This window comes from Chrysochloris asiatica, unplaced genomic scaffold, assembly GCF_000296735.1.
Source record: "Chrysochloris asiatica unplaced genomic scaffold, ChrAsi1.0 scaffold00156, whole genome shotgun sequence".
Classification (NCBI taxonomy): Eukaryota; Metazoa; Chordata; class Mammalia; order Afrosoricida; family Chrysochloridae; genus Chrysochloris; species Chrysochloris asiatica.
In genome coordinates this window covers 6842441-6860810 of record NW_006408674.1, presented here as the reverse complement: position 1 = coordinate 6860810, position 18370 = coordinate 6842441, and the positions used below count along the sequence as shown (strand labels likewise).

The 18370-nt window shown below is 37.0% G+C and overlaps 1 protein-coding gene across 1 annotated transcript in view; it reads right to left on the bottom strand.

The window, feature by feature from the left end:
- LOC102826429 (hepatoma-derived growth factor-related protein 3-like) overlaps window positions 1-18370 on the bottom strand; it is an 88701-nt gene that overhangs the window by 42931 nt on the left and 27400 nt on the right. Inside the window, exon 2 of the mRNA XM_006870927.1 lies at window positions 5428-5504. Coding sequence (XP_006870989.1) covers window positions 5428-5504 — 77 coding nt within the window. The remainder of the gene's footprint in view (window positions 1-5427; window positions 5505-18370) is intronic.

The following is an 18370-nucleotide window of genomic DNA, read 5'->3' as shown; positions in this document are numbered from 1 at the left end:
ATTAAATGAATCTACTTTTACCACTTAAATCACCCTAACTAAGACTTTTTTATGTGAGTCTTACCAAAGGGTAATATACCCTATAAATGAAAAATAATCATGTTTAATGAGGCATTAAGCAAATAATAAAAAAAATAGAAGTGGCAAGGTAAAATCAATCACACCCAGTGGAAATCTTACTCTAAAGTAATCATAACTATGAAAAGACCTGAGATATTTGGCAATATGAAATGGCTGACACAGAGCTGAATTAACACTCTATTTTGTTACAAACTCCTGCTTTGACCTTCTTGAAAATGTAACCGTGACTTCTTCCCATTTATATGGGTTTTGGCCTTTGGCTAGGTGGAACCAGAGGACCATGGTCCCCTATCAGTCATATTGCTTAACTGGCCTGGCTCTTGCCCACCCAATGTCAAGCTTAGTATATAAAAAAGGATGGAGAGGGAGGGTCCAGAAGGTGATTTAACCACTTGTGGTGAATGAGGGTAGGGTCAGGAATGTGACTGTAGGAGAAGGAGCTTACTCAGGAAGTCCCAGGAAGTGCTGGTAACGTGCTCATGTGACTATCACACGCTCTCTTTCCTCATCTTTACTGTGAAAAAGCACACCTCTCCATCAATGCTTTGAAGCACTTGGTAGAGTCTTCTCTGCCTTGTGTTTCTCCAGTTCACAAATTGTGTTACTCTCAAGAAATCTCTTTACTTTTACTCTATCAGAGTAAGTATTCTTATTCTTCGATAAATTAAATCCTGGGGTCTATGAATAGATCTGAGCAGTCAAGTTAAAGTGTCATCACATCATTACCTAAGGTATTAACTGACCCTTTGGAAAATTACATTACAAACTGTTGTTGTTGTCAGGTGCCATCAAGTTGGAACCGAATCATAGCGACCCCATGCACAGCAGAACGAAACAATGTCCGATCCTGGGCCAACCTCACTACCGCTGCCACACCTGTGTCCATCAATGATGCCACCTGGCAGATCCATCTCATTGGGGGTCTTCCTCTTTTTCTCCGACCCTCCATCTTACCAAGCATTATATCCTTCTCCAGTGACTGTTCCCTCCTGACAATATGTCCAAAGTATGAGAGACGAAGTTTAGCCATCTTGGCCTCCAAGGAGCACTCTGGCTGCACTTCTTCCAAAACAGATCTATTGGTTCTTTTGACAGCCCATGGCACTTTCAGTATTCTCCTCCAACACCACAATTCAAAGGCATCAATTCTACGATCTTCCTTATTCACTGTCCAGCTTTCCCATCCATATGAGGTTATTGAAAATACCATGGCTTGGGTCAGGCGCATCTTAGTCCTCAAAAGCTAACATCTCTGCTCTTCAACACTTTCCTGTGCAGCAGATTTGCCTAATGCAATACGTCATCTGATCTCTTGACTGCTGCTTCCGCAAATGTTGATAGTTGATCCAAGAATAATGAAGTCCTTGACAACTTCAATCTTTTCCCAGTTGATAAGAATGTTGTTGACTGGTCCAGTGGTGAGGACTTTTGTTTTCTTTACATTGAGATGCAATCCATACCAAAGACTGTGCTCTTTGATCTTCATCAGTAAGTATTTTAAGTCCTCTTCACTTTCAGCAAGCAAGGTTGTGAGTAAGATAAGAGGTCTTTAAAGGTATTGAGAAGTGACAATTTATATTTTAGGAGGTAATTTTAGAGTTCAGGGACCATGTCTAAGCTGGAGATATGATTTAATTATCAGTAAAGATGATTATTTGAAGCTTTGACACCACAGGTTAATAGTTTATTGCTCATACATGTAAAACCCATTTCATGACTAAGTTTCAATACTGATCCTTTACACTGCTCAGCTGATCAAAAAATTTCAAGTTCATAAAGTCTGAGGGTGCTTTCTGACTCCAGAGCTGTTTAAGAATCACTAAACCGTCCCTACTTATTCACCTTTAACTGCTCAGTCAGTATGATTCCATCTCATTGAGTCAAGAAATAGTTTATTAGATTACTAGCCATTTTAGTTAAAAAAACATGTCAGTGTCTTGCTTGACAAACTGAACAAGAGAAAGAAATTCATTTTGGGTATGGCTATTTCACTGTTAGAGAAATCTGTCATGAATCAACATCAGACTTGGGCTTTTGACCTTTCCCCAGCCTTTGAATCTATGCACAGGAATTGACTGTGCGCTAGGCTGCCTGAGGTTCACATAGACTGCGAGCTGGGGAGAACAACTAGAGCCTTAGTTTAATGGTGCTCTAAGATTTAGGAGCTCTGGTAGCGTAGTGGTTACGAATCGGGCTGCGAACCTTAAGGTCAGCAGTTTGAAACTACCAGCTGCTCCGCGGGAGAAAGATGAGGCTTTCTACTCCCGTAAAGATTTACACCCTCGGAAACTCTATACAGGGTCGCTATGGGTCGGAACCGACTCGATGGCACATAACAACAACAACAAAGATTCAGGGTTAATGCTTATAATTTTTTGATGAAAGAGTCATTTTTGTACTTCCTTATTTTTATCTTATTTCTTAATACAATCTTGAGGTATATGAGATGCATGCCCTCCTGCTACAAAGGAAAGAAAGCATTCTCTTATGAACAAATGGTAGGCTTTTACTATCATTCCTCAGGTATAACATTTATGGATCACGGTAACTGTCACCAGAAAAAAGGACCATGAATGCACTATTCTAAAACAAGTCCTTTTTGAAAGACTATTGTTTTTCACTGAATTACAACTGCATATATTAAATCAATTTTCAATGGGTTACTTTGCTGTACATTTTACAACACTTAAAGGGTAGGCTAGCAATAAAATTGTTCAAAGTACATGTTCCAAGGATATTTTTTTTCTTGGCCAAGACAGTCTTGAAAATGGCTCAGATTAAAACTGCTGGTGTTCTGTGATGTGGAGCAGAACTTGGGGTCTCAACACTCACCTGTGTGGTCATTAGAACACAGTCATGGTCATGCAGTTTTGGTCTTGGTTTTCATGTTTTGAGGAGAATCTTGGCCCTACATGAAAGCAGTCTTTTGGCTGATTTGCATGCTGTTGTTGTTGTTAAGTGCCGTCGAGTCGGTTCTGACTCACAGTAGCCACACAGTGTTTCCAAGAGCAGTTGGTGGGTTTGAACCATCAACCGTGCAGTTAGCACTTCAGTACTTATCCTGCTCCACCACATCAGGTTGACTTTTATGTACAGCTAATATAGCCTTTTGTTAAGTTCATCACCTTTCACAGACCTTTGGGTATTTGTTTCTTTTATTTCCTTTAATTATTTTCAATTCATTCAACAAATATTTTCTAAACACCTCTCACGGGGCAGGTACTGTGTCTACTGAATTATGTAACAATGATCCCTGGTGTCACAGAGGGTAGAACATTAGGTACTGGCCATGATATAATCACAGGTTTAAGGACACCCAGTACCTAGCAAAAGTTCCCCCAAAGCGATATGAAATGGCAGGCTGATTGAAGTTCCTTCATTCTCCTCCATATATTTATTTAAAAGTCGATATAAATCTAGATGGTAAAACCAGCAAAAGCTCATAGACATGACATTTTACGGGTATTTCATAAAATTGTTTTTACTGAGTTAAGTCTTAAAATGATGTCACTGGCTTATATTAAGGATATTATAAGAAAGAGCTCTGTGAAAGCCTTCACATTTTTCAGTGAAATGATTCTGCTATACTCACTAGCAACACACCATGTGACAAGCTCTTTAGGGGCTTTATATATATACATATAAATTTCCAGTGCCTTGTAGAATATGTAGAAAATCAAGGTTTACTAAATGAATTAAAGAAACCATGTGGCAAATGGTAGATCTTGGTGTTTATAGTATAAATGTGATACTTCATTTATTAAAACCTGCCTTGTCCCAGAAATAGAATCAGGTCACTCAGAAATAGATCCTAAAGGAAAACAATGGTATGGACATAAAATGGAGACAAGAATAAAGCAAATACAAAAATATACTTATTAGAGGTAAACTGTTTCATTCTAAGCTTTCTAGAAACCTTTCTAAGAAGGGAAATGTGATCAATGTGATTAGTTGCCTAATTCACAGTATCTATTAGATTAAAAACAAAAGACTACTTGCCTGAAAGAAACATTTCTTTTTTTTTTCTACCGTATCAAAAGATGGGCCATCTCTTGGCTAGTTCTTTCCAGACAAGAATGAAAAAGATGGCAAAATGACACAGATAAGAAAGAGTTCACACCTGGCTACATCAGTAAGTCAAATGAACAGAAAGTGACCTGGAATTTGGAAACTTATAAGATGTAATGACAATTTTTAGCTTTTCTCCACATTTGCAATTTCTATTCTGTTTTCTGTACTGTAAATAACCATAGTGTGTCAGAGATTGCCAACTGTCCCCTATTACACATTCTTCTCTCCCTTTTATTAATGGTTACTCCTCCCAATATTTTTTAAGCAGGATACACACGTGCCAGGATAGAAGACAATGTTTCCCAGATTCCCTTATATCTAGAAGCGGCCACATGACCACGTTCTTATCACACAAATACAAGAAGAAGTAATATATACAACTTCCTTGTAATTTCCTTTAAAAGACGTTTGTGCATCATCTTTTCTCTTTCTCTTTTCCTGTGGTTGGAAGATGGGCATACATGCTGCTGTGTCCTTTTTTTAATATACAGAAAAGTAGAATACTCAAGGGATTGTTGTTGTTGTTAAGTGCCATTGAGTCGGTTCCAACTCATAGCAACTCTGTATAGTGTTTCCAAGGAGCAGCTGGTGAGTTTGAACCACCAACCTTGAGGTTCAAACCGACCTTATGGTTGAGTGCTTATCCTACAGCACCACACCAGGACTCAAGGGATGGTGGGACAAAAAGACGAAAGTAACCTGAGTCCCTCAGGTAAAGAAGTTTACCACTCAGCTCTACAGGCTTACTTCTGAATTGTTTCAAAAGAAAGAAATAAAATTCTGTAGTATTTGAGGTACTGTATTTTCAAATTTCTTCATTATAGAAGTTTCAGTCTGTACACTAACCAATATGGTTAGATCTTTAAAACATGTATGTTTGCTTCAGAGTTCAACAAGCTGAAATAGCCCGAGAGAACAAAATTTGTTCTAAGAAATACGAAGGGAATATATATCTTAACAAGGGAAATACATGAGAGTTACAAAAGAAATTACTGGGAGTGGTAAGGGAACCACCCTGGGGCTTAAAAGAGTACTAGAAGGTAACTGCTGGAGAATAGTCAGTATTTTAAATAAAGTGAAAATGACATTCAAATTTTAAAATATCTCCTTTCAGTTATTAAGACTTCTATGATGCACATCTACATTAAGAAAAATGTATTATCAAGCTTAGTAATTTTATATAATTGATTATACTATTTAAAAATATATGAAACATTATAGATCTTTCATATATAAGGTAGTTTAGCAGAGCGAATGAGAGTTTTGTTGACTTACGTTTCATGGGTACCAAAAAAGAAGATAGGGTACTTGTTTGCTGGAGGCTTTACAGCTCCTTCTGGGAGTTCATCAATCTATTAAAGACAAACTTAGTTATTATATATTCTGTAAAACCATATAAAATAAGCCCAATATAAACACTGCTCTGATAACTTATTGCTAATTTCAAAATAAAAATACTCTACTCAAAATCTTCAATTTTGTTTTCTTGAACGCTATAAAATGATTCTAAAGTTCCTATCTTGCTTACCACATAGACAGTAGTAACACTGTAAGTTAATGCTAACAGTTACGTCAATACAAAATCATACTCATATTTCCTTTGAAATCTGTCCTAGTAAAGCATTCAAGAAAAGATAAACAAAACGATGAACCTTTTTATTTTGGGGTGGGTGGGGGATAAAATCTAGTTATATGTATGGAGTTCTTGTGGGCACCACAGGATAAGCACTGGATTGCAAGGTCAGTTTGAACAGAGAGGTCAACGGTTCAAATTTACCAGTTACTCCTCAGAAACCCTATACAGGTTGCTATGAGTCAGAAATGACTTGTTGGCACTTAGCAACAATAGTTACACGTACATTTAAAAGACCTCAAGAATGCAAGATTAGCTCAACGTTAAAAATTCAATCAGTGAAATGTGCTACAATACTAGAATGAAGGAAAAAATGAATATTTAAATACAAAAACACATTTGACAAACTCTAATGTCCTTTCAATACAAAATCAGGAGTAAAAACTACTCATATTTCCTTTGACTAAATAGAATTATTCATGGAAATTTGTCGTAGTGAAATATTCAAGAAAAGATAAAAAAAAAAATGCACTTTGTGTGTGTGTGTGTAAAATCTAGTTTTATATATATATAGAGAGTCCTGGTGTGGCACTGCAAGGTTGGTGGTTCAAGCTCACCAGCTGCTCCTCAGAAACTCTATACAGGGTCACTATGAATCAGAACCAACTTAATGGCACTTAACAACAACAACAATGTCCTTTCATGGTTAAAAAACAAAACAAACCTCATACAACTAGGAACAGGAAGGAATTTACTCAATATGGTAAAGGCCATATACAAACAACCCAATCTTTTAAATGGGCCAACGACTTGAATATACATTTTCCTATAGAAGATATACAAATGACCTGCAAGTACATAAAAGAGGCTCAATTTCATTAATAAATAAAAAATCCAAATAAAAAATACAGTGAGACCACTAATAGTCACCTATTAGTATGACTATTATTAAACAAACAGAAAATTGCAAGCGTTGGAGAGGATGTGGAGAAACTGGCACCCTTACACAGTGATGATGGGAATGTAAAATGATGCAGCCACTGTGAAAGTAGTTTGGTGGTTCCTCAAAAAGTTAAAAACAGAATTAGTGTTATGTTGTTGGTTAAGTGCCATTGAGTTGGTTCCGAATGATAGCAACCCTGTATGGTGTTTCCCAGGAGCAAATGGTGAGCTTGAATTGCTGACCTGGCAGTTCAAACCAACCTTGCAGTCCAGCACATTAGTCCACAGAGCCATACCTGGACCTTAGAGTTACTACATGACCCAGCAATTTAAATATATACGTAAAAATAGAAAGCAGAAACTCAAATGGATACTTGTACACTAATGTTCACCAAAACCTTACTGACAATAATAAAATAGTGGCGATTACCCAAATACCCACCAACAGATAATTGGATAAACAAAATGTAGTGTGTGTGTGTGTGTGTGTGTGTATATATATATATAGTCAAATATATATATATATAGTCAAATATTCTTCAGAACCTTGAAGCCATTATGCTAAGTGAAATAAACTAGACACAAAAGGATAAGAGGTATCATAGACACAGATAGTAAATAGAGGTTACCAGGTCCTGGGGGAGAAAGGAGATGGAGAGTTATAGTATCTATTTGGGACAACGAAAACATTCTGGACATAGATAGGAGTAACAGTTGCTAAACAACAATGTAAATACATTTTGTGCTACTTAACTGTACCCTGAAAAATGGTTAAAGTGGTCAATTTTATGCTATGTATATTTTACTACAATAAAAAAAAAAAGAAAAAAACTAATGTAAAAGTTCAGAACTAGTAAGTAAAATAACTGAAAAGGAAAACTGACTGTGTGCAGCTTGGAGTTAGAAGAATGAATTAGTAAATTTGAAGACAATAGAAATTATCACCTTTGAAGAAGAGAGAGTAAAAGGACTGGAAAAATCTAAAGAGCCTCTTATGGAACAAAAATCAAACAACATAACCTACACAAGGGGGCTTCAAAAAGTTGGTGGAAAATTCCATGATCTCTTAATTCAATTTTTCTATGAACTTCTTGAAGCCCTCTCATATATAATAGGAGTCCTAGATGGAGAACAGAGTGAGAATGAGACAGAAAATATGAATAAACAATGGCTAAAATGTCTCCAAATTTGACTTCAAGTGCAAACATTTACTTAAGAGTGTGAGAAAAAGGCTCTGGGAATCGTGTCTCTTGAAGACGTCTGCAGGCCTTCTGGACTAACAGAGGGCCACTGTCCCAGTACAGCTCGTTTGCGTTAAAGAGAAAGACTTGGCAGTGCTGAGCAAAGATGCGCTCTGAGTCTTGGAACTTGGCTCTAATCAAAATATGGCATCAAAGATAACACTTTTATTAGGACCTTGACTTCCACATCTAAAAAATAAGAACTAATATTTCCTCTGAATTTTGGTTTCCTATCTTAATTATTGGAGTCCTGGTGTGTCACTGTGGGTTAATGCAACAGACTGCAAAGCCATTTGAACTACAAGGTCGGTGATTCAAGCTCACCTTGGAAACCGTATACAGGGTAGCTATGGGTCAGAACTGACTCAATGGCACTTAACAACAACAACTTGTTAATTATTAGCACAATCATTCATTCTGCTACCAAGTAAAAAACAAACCCAAAAAACACTTTATTATTATCTCCTCAAGCCCCACATTCAGTTGACCACTGAATACTGCCCATTTAGCCCCTGGAAAGTCTTTCAAGTTGATCGCTATTCCTATTAAATCAAGTTCCCATGGACTTTGGACAAGGCCACTAGAGCAACCTTTCAAAATACCTTTTTTTGCTTTTAGGCTTTCCTCTGTTACCAACTTATGTAATGTCTGCAAAAATTTAGATGGTGCTACATCTACTACTACTCCACAAATAACAAAAATAGGACATACAGTGGAAAAGCAGAGGTGATTTAAAAAATCATGGAGGCTTGCTGTGGCGCAGTAGGATAAGCACTGGGCTGCAAGGTCAGTTTGAACCACAAGGTCAGCAGTTCAAACCTACCAGCCACTCCTCAGAAACCCTACGCAGGGCTGCTATGAGTTGGAACCAACTCGACCGCAATTAACAACAGAACAACAACAAAAAAAACATCGTATCATGTAATTTTCACTTTTTTGAGAAAACAGGGAAGTTATTAAGAATTTTTTTTTTTTTAACTTTTCTTTCAAATGAAAACAAGACTTTTGGTCAAACTCTTCCTTTGTTTTAATGTTATGTAACTGAGATCTACTGCAGAGGTTTCAAACTGGTAGCCTCTGTGCCATTTCTAGTCTGAAAATATGTTTTTGTTTGCCTCATACAGTGTTTCAGAAAAAACTGAGTCAGCTGCCAACATTTAAAAACAGCAAGATGCACATTAAAATCAAGATTAGTGACTTGTGTGAAGGAATAGGACAATCGGGTAATCTAGCAACAATAGGCCTGTATACCACATGACTGTCTAGCTGAGGATGTGCTTTCCTTTAAAGAGCTAGTCCATTTAAGGGCTGAACCAAAGGATACAAAGAGTACCGTCTGTCACAGCAAAGAGAGTTTAGACTGTCTTCAGTTCTAAACCTAGTTTGAGTTTCTAACACTTGTATTAACAGAAGTTTTAGCTTTTCCTTTCCCATTCCCCCAGTGGGAATTCTTACCTGGCCCTCCTCCAGGGATATTTCTCTAACTGTATATAAAATTTTGTATAATTCATTTTAATGAGGGGGAAAGTCACTGTTTTATCAGATCATCCAAGCCCCAACTAAATGTAAATATATATTTTTAATGATTTAATCCTATTTGAATTAGCCAAATATCTTAACCAAGCTAGATATGTTCAAAACCAAGAGGAAAAAGATGGGGCCTTTGTGGTGGCTGTAGACTTGCTTAAATACAGAGAAAGCTCCAGTGATAGCGGTGCCTTTAGAAACAGTCCTTTAACTGGAGTATTAAGAAGAGCCCATGTTTTAAAGTTGGTTGATCTCAATTCACTTTCTAATTTGGCTTTTCTTTCTTTCTTTTTTCCAATTCAACTTTTTAAAGTTGAATTAAGGTATACAACTGGATTACAAGAATTACAACCTTACTATTAGTCAACATAATAATTCCATCATGACTAGCTCCCTTTCTCCCTCTCTCCTATCCCTGATAAATGCTAACGAACTTTTTTTGTCTATATATTCGCCTTTTCTTATCTATTATGTAAGTGAGGTCACAAAATATTTGTCCTTTTTTGTTGACTTATTTCACTTAGCATTAATATTTTCCAGCTCCATCCATGTTGTTGTTGTGTGTTGTTGAGTCAGTTCCCACTCATTGTGACCCTATGCCCAACAGAATGAAACACTGCTGGTCCTCCTGTTTGAGCCCAGTGTTACAGCCACTTTGTTAATCCATCTCATTGGGGTCTTCCTCCTCTTTTTTGCTGACTCTCTACTTTGCCAAGCAGGATGTCCTTTTCCAGGACCTGGTCCCTCCTTATTACATGTCCAAAGTATGTAAGACGGTGTCTTGCTATCCTTGTGTCCAAGGAGTATTTTGGCTGTACTTCTTTCAAGACATTTGTTCTTTTGGAAGTCCAAAGTACTTTCAATATTCTTTAACAATATAAATCAAATGCATCCATTTTTAAAATACTTTTTATTGTGAATTGAGTGAAGGTTTACAGATACCAGCTTTACATTCAACAAATCATATACTTTGCTGCATCTCAATGATTACAATCCCCTCCATGTGCTTCCTCCTTGTGCTTTCTCTTTGCATTCCACCCATGTTCCCATCCCTTCTCAACTACGTCCTTAGGAAAATGTTGCCCTTTTGATTTTGAATGATTGACCATTCCATAGTGAGCATATCTTTCTAGTGTTACTGTCTCCCACTATAAACCTATCTACTGCTTGGCTGAAAATAGGGCCACAACGGTGAGTTCCTTTCAAGGGCCACAACTTCAGGCTCCTCTAGTCTCTTTCTGATCAGTAAACCCATTTTTTTTTTTTTTAATTGTTAAATAATTTTTAGTTTTGTTCAACATTTTCTCCCAGTCTATCCATCTGTGATCCCTTTCAGGGCAGTCGGTAGTGGTAACTGGGCACCGTCTAGTTCTTCTGGTTTCAGAGTCCTGGAAACTGATGTTCACATGTTCCATTAGGTCACTGAACTAATTGATTCCAAGCCTCTTCAATTCTTATCACTCTTCTTTCTTACACACATGGAGAGACCAATAGTTGCACGACACTCATGAGCTTTCAAGATCCAATGCTACTCACTCAAGCAGGATGTAGAACATTGTCTTGTGGGCTTTATTATGACAACTGACCATGGTATCCCCTGAAACTACGGACCTGAACCCATCAACTCATTGCCTTAAGATGTCTGATAATAGCTAGGACATTTTCATCATTTTGCCTGCTGTATGCTCTACCACATTCATAGCTGTGTTTACACAAAAGTTAAATGGTGCCATCAAGTTGGTTCCAACCCATAGTGACCCTATGTACAACAGGACAAAACAGAGCCCAGTCCTGCACCATTCTCACAATTGCTGCTATGCCAGGTGTCCACTGTTGCTGCCACTGTACCAATTCATCTTGTTGGAGGTCTCCCTCTTTTTAACTAACCTTACACTTTACTAAATATGATGTCCTTCTCCAGGGACAGGTTCCTCCTGATAATAGTCTGAAGTATGAGAGACAGAGTCTGGCCATCCTGCTTCTAAGGAGCCTTTCGATTGTATTTCTCCCAACACAGATTTGTTTGTTCTTCTGGCAATCTATGGTACTTTTAATAGTCTTCTCCAACTGTTGGATCATATTGTTAAGTACCATGGAGTCAGTTCTGACTCATAGTGACCCTGTACAGGGTTTCTGAGGCTGTAAATCTTTACGGGAGCAGAAAGCCTCATCTTTCTCCCGCGAAACAGCTGGTAGTTTCAAACTACCAACCTTGAGGTTAGCAGCCCGATTTGTAACCACTACACTACCAGAGTTCCTTGTTGGATCATATACTGAAGGCATTTTTCATTTAAATCGGTATTGCTAGACTGCTTTCAAAAACGGCTGTAAAAATTTACATTTCAACAAAAGTATGTGCAAAGAAAATGACCTCCCTTCTGATCAACAGCATTAGATGTTATTGTTCTTTTAAATTTGCTTTTCCTTGATTAATGGTGAGGTTAAACGTCTTTTCATAGGTTTATTGCCAATTAGGATTTGCCCTTCAATGAATAACCTATTCATATCATCACTGCATTTCTCTACAAGGTTTCATCTTTTTACTATTCGTAAAAAATATATTAACCCAGTATTACCATTTCCACTCCAAATATATTTCTTTATTATATTGTTTTGTCAGTTGAAACATTTTCTTCTCTTGACTTCGAGGGCACCACATTCTCCTGAAATTCTTTGCCACCTCACCATCCACTTCTCCATGGTAGTCTCCTTTCATAGCTTCACCTCTGTTCTACCTACAATTACTCCTTTGCCGGTATCATCCAATTCTATGGCTTTGAACACCAGCTATATTTTTATGACATTTATTATTTCTAACCCCCAAACTCTACACATAGCTTCTGAGTTTCAGATTCATAGAAGTCTTAGAGGCCTTTCAAATTTAAAGAGTTCTAAACCCAAACTCTTATGGAGTTCTGGTATGGCACTGTAGGATAAGCACTGGACTGCTAACCACAAGGTCAGCAGTTCACACCTACCAGCTGCTCCTTAAAAAAAAACCTACATAGGGTCACTCTGAATCAGAACTGATTTGATGGCACTTTAACAACAAAAACCAAGCTCTTCATCTTGTGGTTCAATGTGCTTGCTCTTCAGGCTATTCCATTTTAATTACCATCTACTCACAGTTGTTCCTAATGCCACCAGAGCGTCAGTACTGATTTATTCACCATCACTATCTTCTGCTTCGGTGGTGGTGGTTGTTATTACGTGCCGTTGAGTCGATTCTGACTCATAGTGAGCATATATAGAGTTTCCGAGGAGAAACTGGTGGGTTTGAAGTGCTGATCTTTCAGTTAGAAGTCCAGTGCTTATCCTATGGTGCCACACGAGGACGCCAGTGCTTGCTAGCATAGTGGATATGAGCTTGGCTGCTAACCGCAACAACAGTAGTTCGAATCTACCATGCGTTCCACAGGAGAAAAATGAGGCTTTCTCCTTTAAGGATTTACAGCCTTGGAAATACTATACAGGGTCACTATGAGTCAGAACCGACTTGGTGGCACATAACTATCACTGTCACCATCACCTGTTTTAACTTCTGCAAGATTCTTCTAACTGGACCCCTTGCATCCACTGTAGTCCTCTTTTCACGTCTATTATTCAGGCTCTAAACATAAATCAGACCGTGTCATTCCCTGGTTGATATTCTCCTGTAGTTTTTTAATATTTTAAACTCACTACTAGAACTATAAGGCCCCACAGGACATGGAGTTTGTCTACCTCCCTGAACTCATCTCCTAACTCATTCTGTATTAGCTTTTATTTGCCTCTTGTTCTTCCTTGAATATGTGTCACACTCATTCCCACTTTGCCCCCAGATCGTTGTATGACTCACCCCCATATAATAGTCACCTCTTTTCAAATGTCACATATCAGAAAGGCCTTCCTTGATGGTGCAGAAACACACAGACCACATCACATTGTACCCTCCTACCCCACTTCATCTTTTCCCATAACTCTTATGCTTACATTGTTTTTATTATTAAGTGTCATCGAGTCGGTTCCAACTCACAGCAACCCTGTATAGGGTTTCCAAGGAAAGGCTGGTGAATTTGAACCACTGACCTTATAGTTCAAATCTACCTTGCAGTCCAGTGTATTACTCCACAGCACCACAAAAGACTCCATTAGTAATTTGCTTATTAATTAATCTATCCCCATCTAATAAAAAATGTAAGCTTTCTAAGGACAGAAAAGATACACATCTTCTTCAATGATAAATCCCTACCATCCAGTACAATGCCTGCCATATAGCAGGAACTATGTAAAAAAAATAAGAAAGAAAAAAAGAAACATTCTTTTTCATTTTTTTAAAGAATGAATAAATGTTGTTTTATTATTGAAACAGATTATATTGAAAGCAATTAATATATAGCTATAGTTTATTCATTTTTACTGGTGTTCAATATTCCATTTGTTAATATTGTCATACTTTAATTTTCCATTTTTGTTTTAGGGCACTGGATTATTTCCTGATTCTTTTTTTCAAATGATTTGTGTTAGTCTGAATATTCTTATATGCATCTTCTGGTCCACATGTGTAAGTTTCTCTGGGGTATAAAAATGAGATTAAAGATGCTGAGTCAAAAAGTATGTAAAATTCAACTTCACAACATAAAGTTAAATGATTTTCCAAAGTGACTGAACTGATCACTTCTCCACCGATCTGCATCCATTCCAGTACTTGACACTGGCCAACCTCCTAATCTTTGGCAATCTCATTGTGATAATAATTTTCATTTACCTGGTTATTAATAAAGTTGAGCATCTTTTCATATGTTTAAAGGCCTATATTTTCTTTTATTAAGTGGCTGATTTTTTTACTGGGTTATTTATTTGTCTTATTCTTATGAACTTAGTCTGCATACGAAAGCTTTGTTAATTCCACACATGGCAAACATCTCCCACTTTGTGATTTATCTTTCAATTTCATTAAGGGTTTTTTTTTTTTTTATTTGAATAGAGTTCTTGATTTTAATGTAATCCAGTTTATTAGTATTTTATTATATGGTGAGTTCTTTCTATGTCTTGTCAAGAAGTTCTTCCCTACTTCAGGGACAAAAAGAAAATCCCTTGTATGTTCTAAAAGTTTTGGTTTTACACTTGAATGTAGAAATTACTTTTGTATATGGTGTGAAACAGGGATCCAGTTTCATTTCCCTCACATGAATTAAACAGACTTATTAATGTCTAATAAACATTTTCTCCTCTCCTTCACTTATCTAGAAGCCCTTGTCATATATCATAGTTCCATATATCTGTGAACTAGTTGCTGAGTCTCTGCTCTACAGGTTAGTACATCTTTCCCTGAATCAAACACTGTCTTCCTCTTCTTGTTGTATGCCATTGAGTTACTTCAGACCAAGTAAAACTGCCATATAGGGTTTCCAAGGCTACAATTTTTACAGAAGCAGACAGCCACATTTTTCTCCTGCAGAACAGATGATGGGTTCTAACCTCTGCATGCTCTGGGTAAGAAGTCAAACACTTAACCATTGTGCCAAGGCTCACCCAAACAACGTTTTAATTACTATTACTGGCCCTATTTGGTTAATGCACTGGACTGCATAGTTGATTTGAAATGTAAGGTAGACGGTTCAAGCTCATCAGCTGGTCCCGGAAGCCCTATATACAAGGTTGTTATGGGTCGGAACCGAGTCGATGGCACTTAACAAACAATAACAACAATTATCATTTGAATAATTCTGTTTTGATATCTGGCAGAACAAGTCTCTCCTCATTTTCCTTTTTAAAAATCATATGCAACATTTCATCTTCTTACTCTTGTTCAAAAACACTTTGTTTTGGTCCTCTACTTTTCCATCTACATTTTAAAGGATGGCAACAAAAAGAAAACAAAATGCATACTCATTTACAATGTCAGCAAAAACGTAGATATCTAAAAATAAATGTAAAAAAACGTATAAAACCATTTAAGATCATTTAAAAGGTATTACACAAATGAACAAAGAATTCATAGATTGGAATATTACAAAATGCCAATTTTTCCCATATAAATATGTAAATCTAATCCAATCCCAATCAAAATTCCTATATAGTTCACTGTGAATCTTGACAAGGTAATACTGTTTGCTCTGTTTTATTTGAATGTATAAATTGTATGTTTAAGTAAAAGGCATAAGACTACAACCAAAATACGTTTTGGAATCCAAAATGTGATAAACCTTACCTTTTTCTAATCTTAGGTTTTAAAAAACTCAGACCTAGGAAATGTCCTTTTATTACAACTAATTTTGAATCACCTGTCCTGTCTTTGAGAATTCATGTTATAATTAAGCTAGCTCCCTTTGAAATATACTCGATGTTTAACTATCTTTTCTTTTGTTGTAGTCATCTCTAACCATTCTTTAGCTTCCTGGATATATTCCTCAAAGTTTGTCTTCTATTTGGCTAATTCATTTTCCATAACATTGGTTCAGTTGTTACGTGGGGTTTTATATACATTCTACTATGCCTTTCTTAGTTAATAGCATTACCTGCTCACATTCTATTTTTCTTCATTGAGAGAAGACTATTTTGTGGAACACAGATGTGGATAAGAATGAACAGTAAAAGGCTCTTGACACTCATTGAGAGAAGAATATTTTGTGGAACACAGATGTGGATAGAATGAACAGTAAAAGGCTCTTGACACTCCTAAAGCATAGCACAAAGGGTCTAATGAAGCTTTGGGAGACGGACGAAACAGCAAAAAGGTTAAAAGGAGGAGATACTCTGAGTACTCTCCAATTTAGGATAGCAGCAAATACCCTGAAAGCCTCTGGACACAGGGGCATACGCCCTGGGAATGCTAATGCCAGAGAAAAGGTCAAATTCACTGAATTTAGTAAGTATAATAATCTACCAAATGCCTAAAAAATATGACATATATTAGCATTAAGATCATTTTGAAGATTTAGAACCATCTTTTAAATACATCCTGTTGTAAAGTTATCTCTACTTTTTTAAGGATGACGACATGAAGAGAGTTTTGATATTCTGCCAAAAGCACCAATCCAAAAAAATAAACAAACTTTTGATGGATCTATGCTCCTGACAAGGTTGCTAAACAAATATTTAATAATGGAAAGTTGTCAATAGAAAGAAGACGCTAATATATTCAGTAGCAAAAAGAGTAGACAATAGTGAATACTTAGATTAGAACGCTAATAGTGACTTTTGATTGTTCAATGTAATGTCAATAGAAAAAGAAGAAAAAAAAAAAAAACCATACTAATGAACTAACTGTAACAGGTCTACAAGTAAAGGATAAAACTAAGTCCACGACACAAGAGGGCCCAGAAAAGACAGCACTTTCCAGATAATTTCCTCACAGATTGCTTATGTGAGATTATGTCTCACAATGAAATTCCGAGGAAAATGTGAATGATGCAAGGCATAAAAAAATTATACCATATTTAGTCATTTAAGTTATGTCTGTTTCTGACAAATTAAAAATGGTAGTTTAGCCAATCCATCTTGACTAGCTTCCAAAAAACCAAACTCATGGCCATCAAGTCAATTTGGATTCATAGTGACTCTGTATGAGACTACAATCTTTACAGGAGAAGACAGCCTATTTTTCTCCCACAGAGAAATTGGTGGATTTGAACTGTTAACCTTGTAGCCAGAAGTCCAATTATTATCCTACAGTTCCACCAGGGCTCCTTTTGACTACCTTATCTATGCAGAAATTTATTCAATTATTCAATAAATCTCCCTGAGGTATTAAGCTTTGGGCCAGTAACTGCACCAATATTATGGTTCAATCTCACCAGCCAATCTGGGTTGATAGGGATGGGCAACTTTGACATTGGCTACCTAAAATGGGGGCAATCAAAGCACTAAGTGACTGGCTTACACGGTTTCCAGAGGGAGTTTCGTTTCTGAGTGTAAAGGGCAAGGTAGAATTCCCACTGAATAGTTTTCATCCTGTCTAGACTGGTCTGGTGAAAGGAGACAGGGATAAGATTCTTATGATTCAAAAGTGAGTAATTGTTATCATGACTAATTGTGAATGTCACAATTGTAAAGGTTTGATCCTTGATGTAAAGACTCCTTCCCTCTCAGTTGGTATTTTGAGCTAATACATCCATAAGTATAGGTCAAGTTCCTCAAATTGTAGCAATTTAAACTTGTTTCCTTCATCAAAATTTTTATTTTCCTCTAATTGAGTTCCGATCATCAAGCCATCAAAGCTAGGTCAAATGGGTACTATCTGAAAGTTTGGGTATTCTTGTGTGTCTCCCCTCGTATCAGCTGGATGCTTCACTCTCAGCTCCGTGGCTACGTCCTTGTCAATGGGCTCAAGAGTTCCCAGGTCTCACCATATGAGGTTACTGAAAATACCATGGCCTAGGTCAGGTGTACCTTACTCCTCAAGCTGACATCTTTGCTCTGCAACACTTTAAAAAGGTCTTATACAGCAGATTTGTCTAAAACAATATGTAGTTTGACTTCTTGACTGCTGCTTCCGTGAGTGTTGATAGTTGATCCATGAGGAATGAAGTCCTCGACAACTTCAATCTCATGGAGGTAGTAGCTCAAAATACCAAATCAGAGAGAAGGAGTCTTCACATCAAGTATCAATGTTATCCTCTCTGTATACAGGATAGATAGGGACGGGCAACTTAGACATTGGCTACCTAAAATGAGGGGGTGATAAAGGCACAATGTGACTGACTTACAAGTTTTCAACAGCGAGTATAGTTTAAGAGTGCGTTGGGGAAGTAAAGGCCCCATTGAATAGTTTTCATCTTGTCTAGATGGGTCTGGTAAAAAGAGATGGGGATAAGATTCTTATGATTCAATAGTGAGTAACTGTTATCATGACTAATTGTGAATGTCACAATTGTAAAGGTAAAAGTTTTGTAATAAAAAGGGGGGACTATCTGGCCAACTGATTGGAAGAGACCCATATGTGTGACCATTC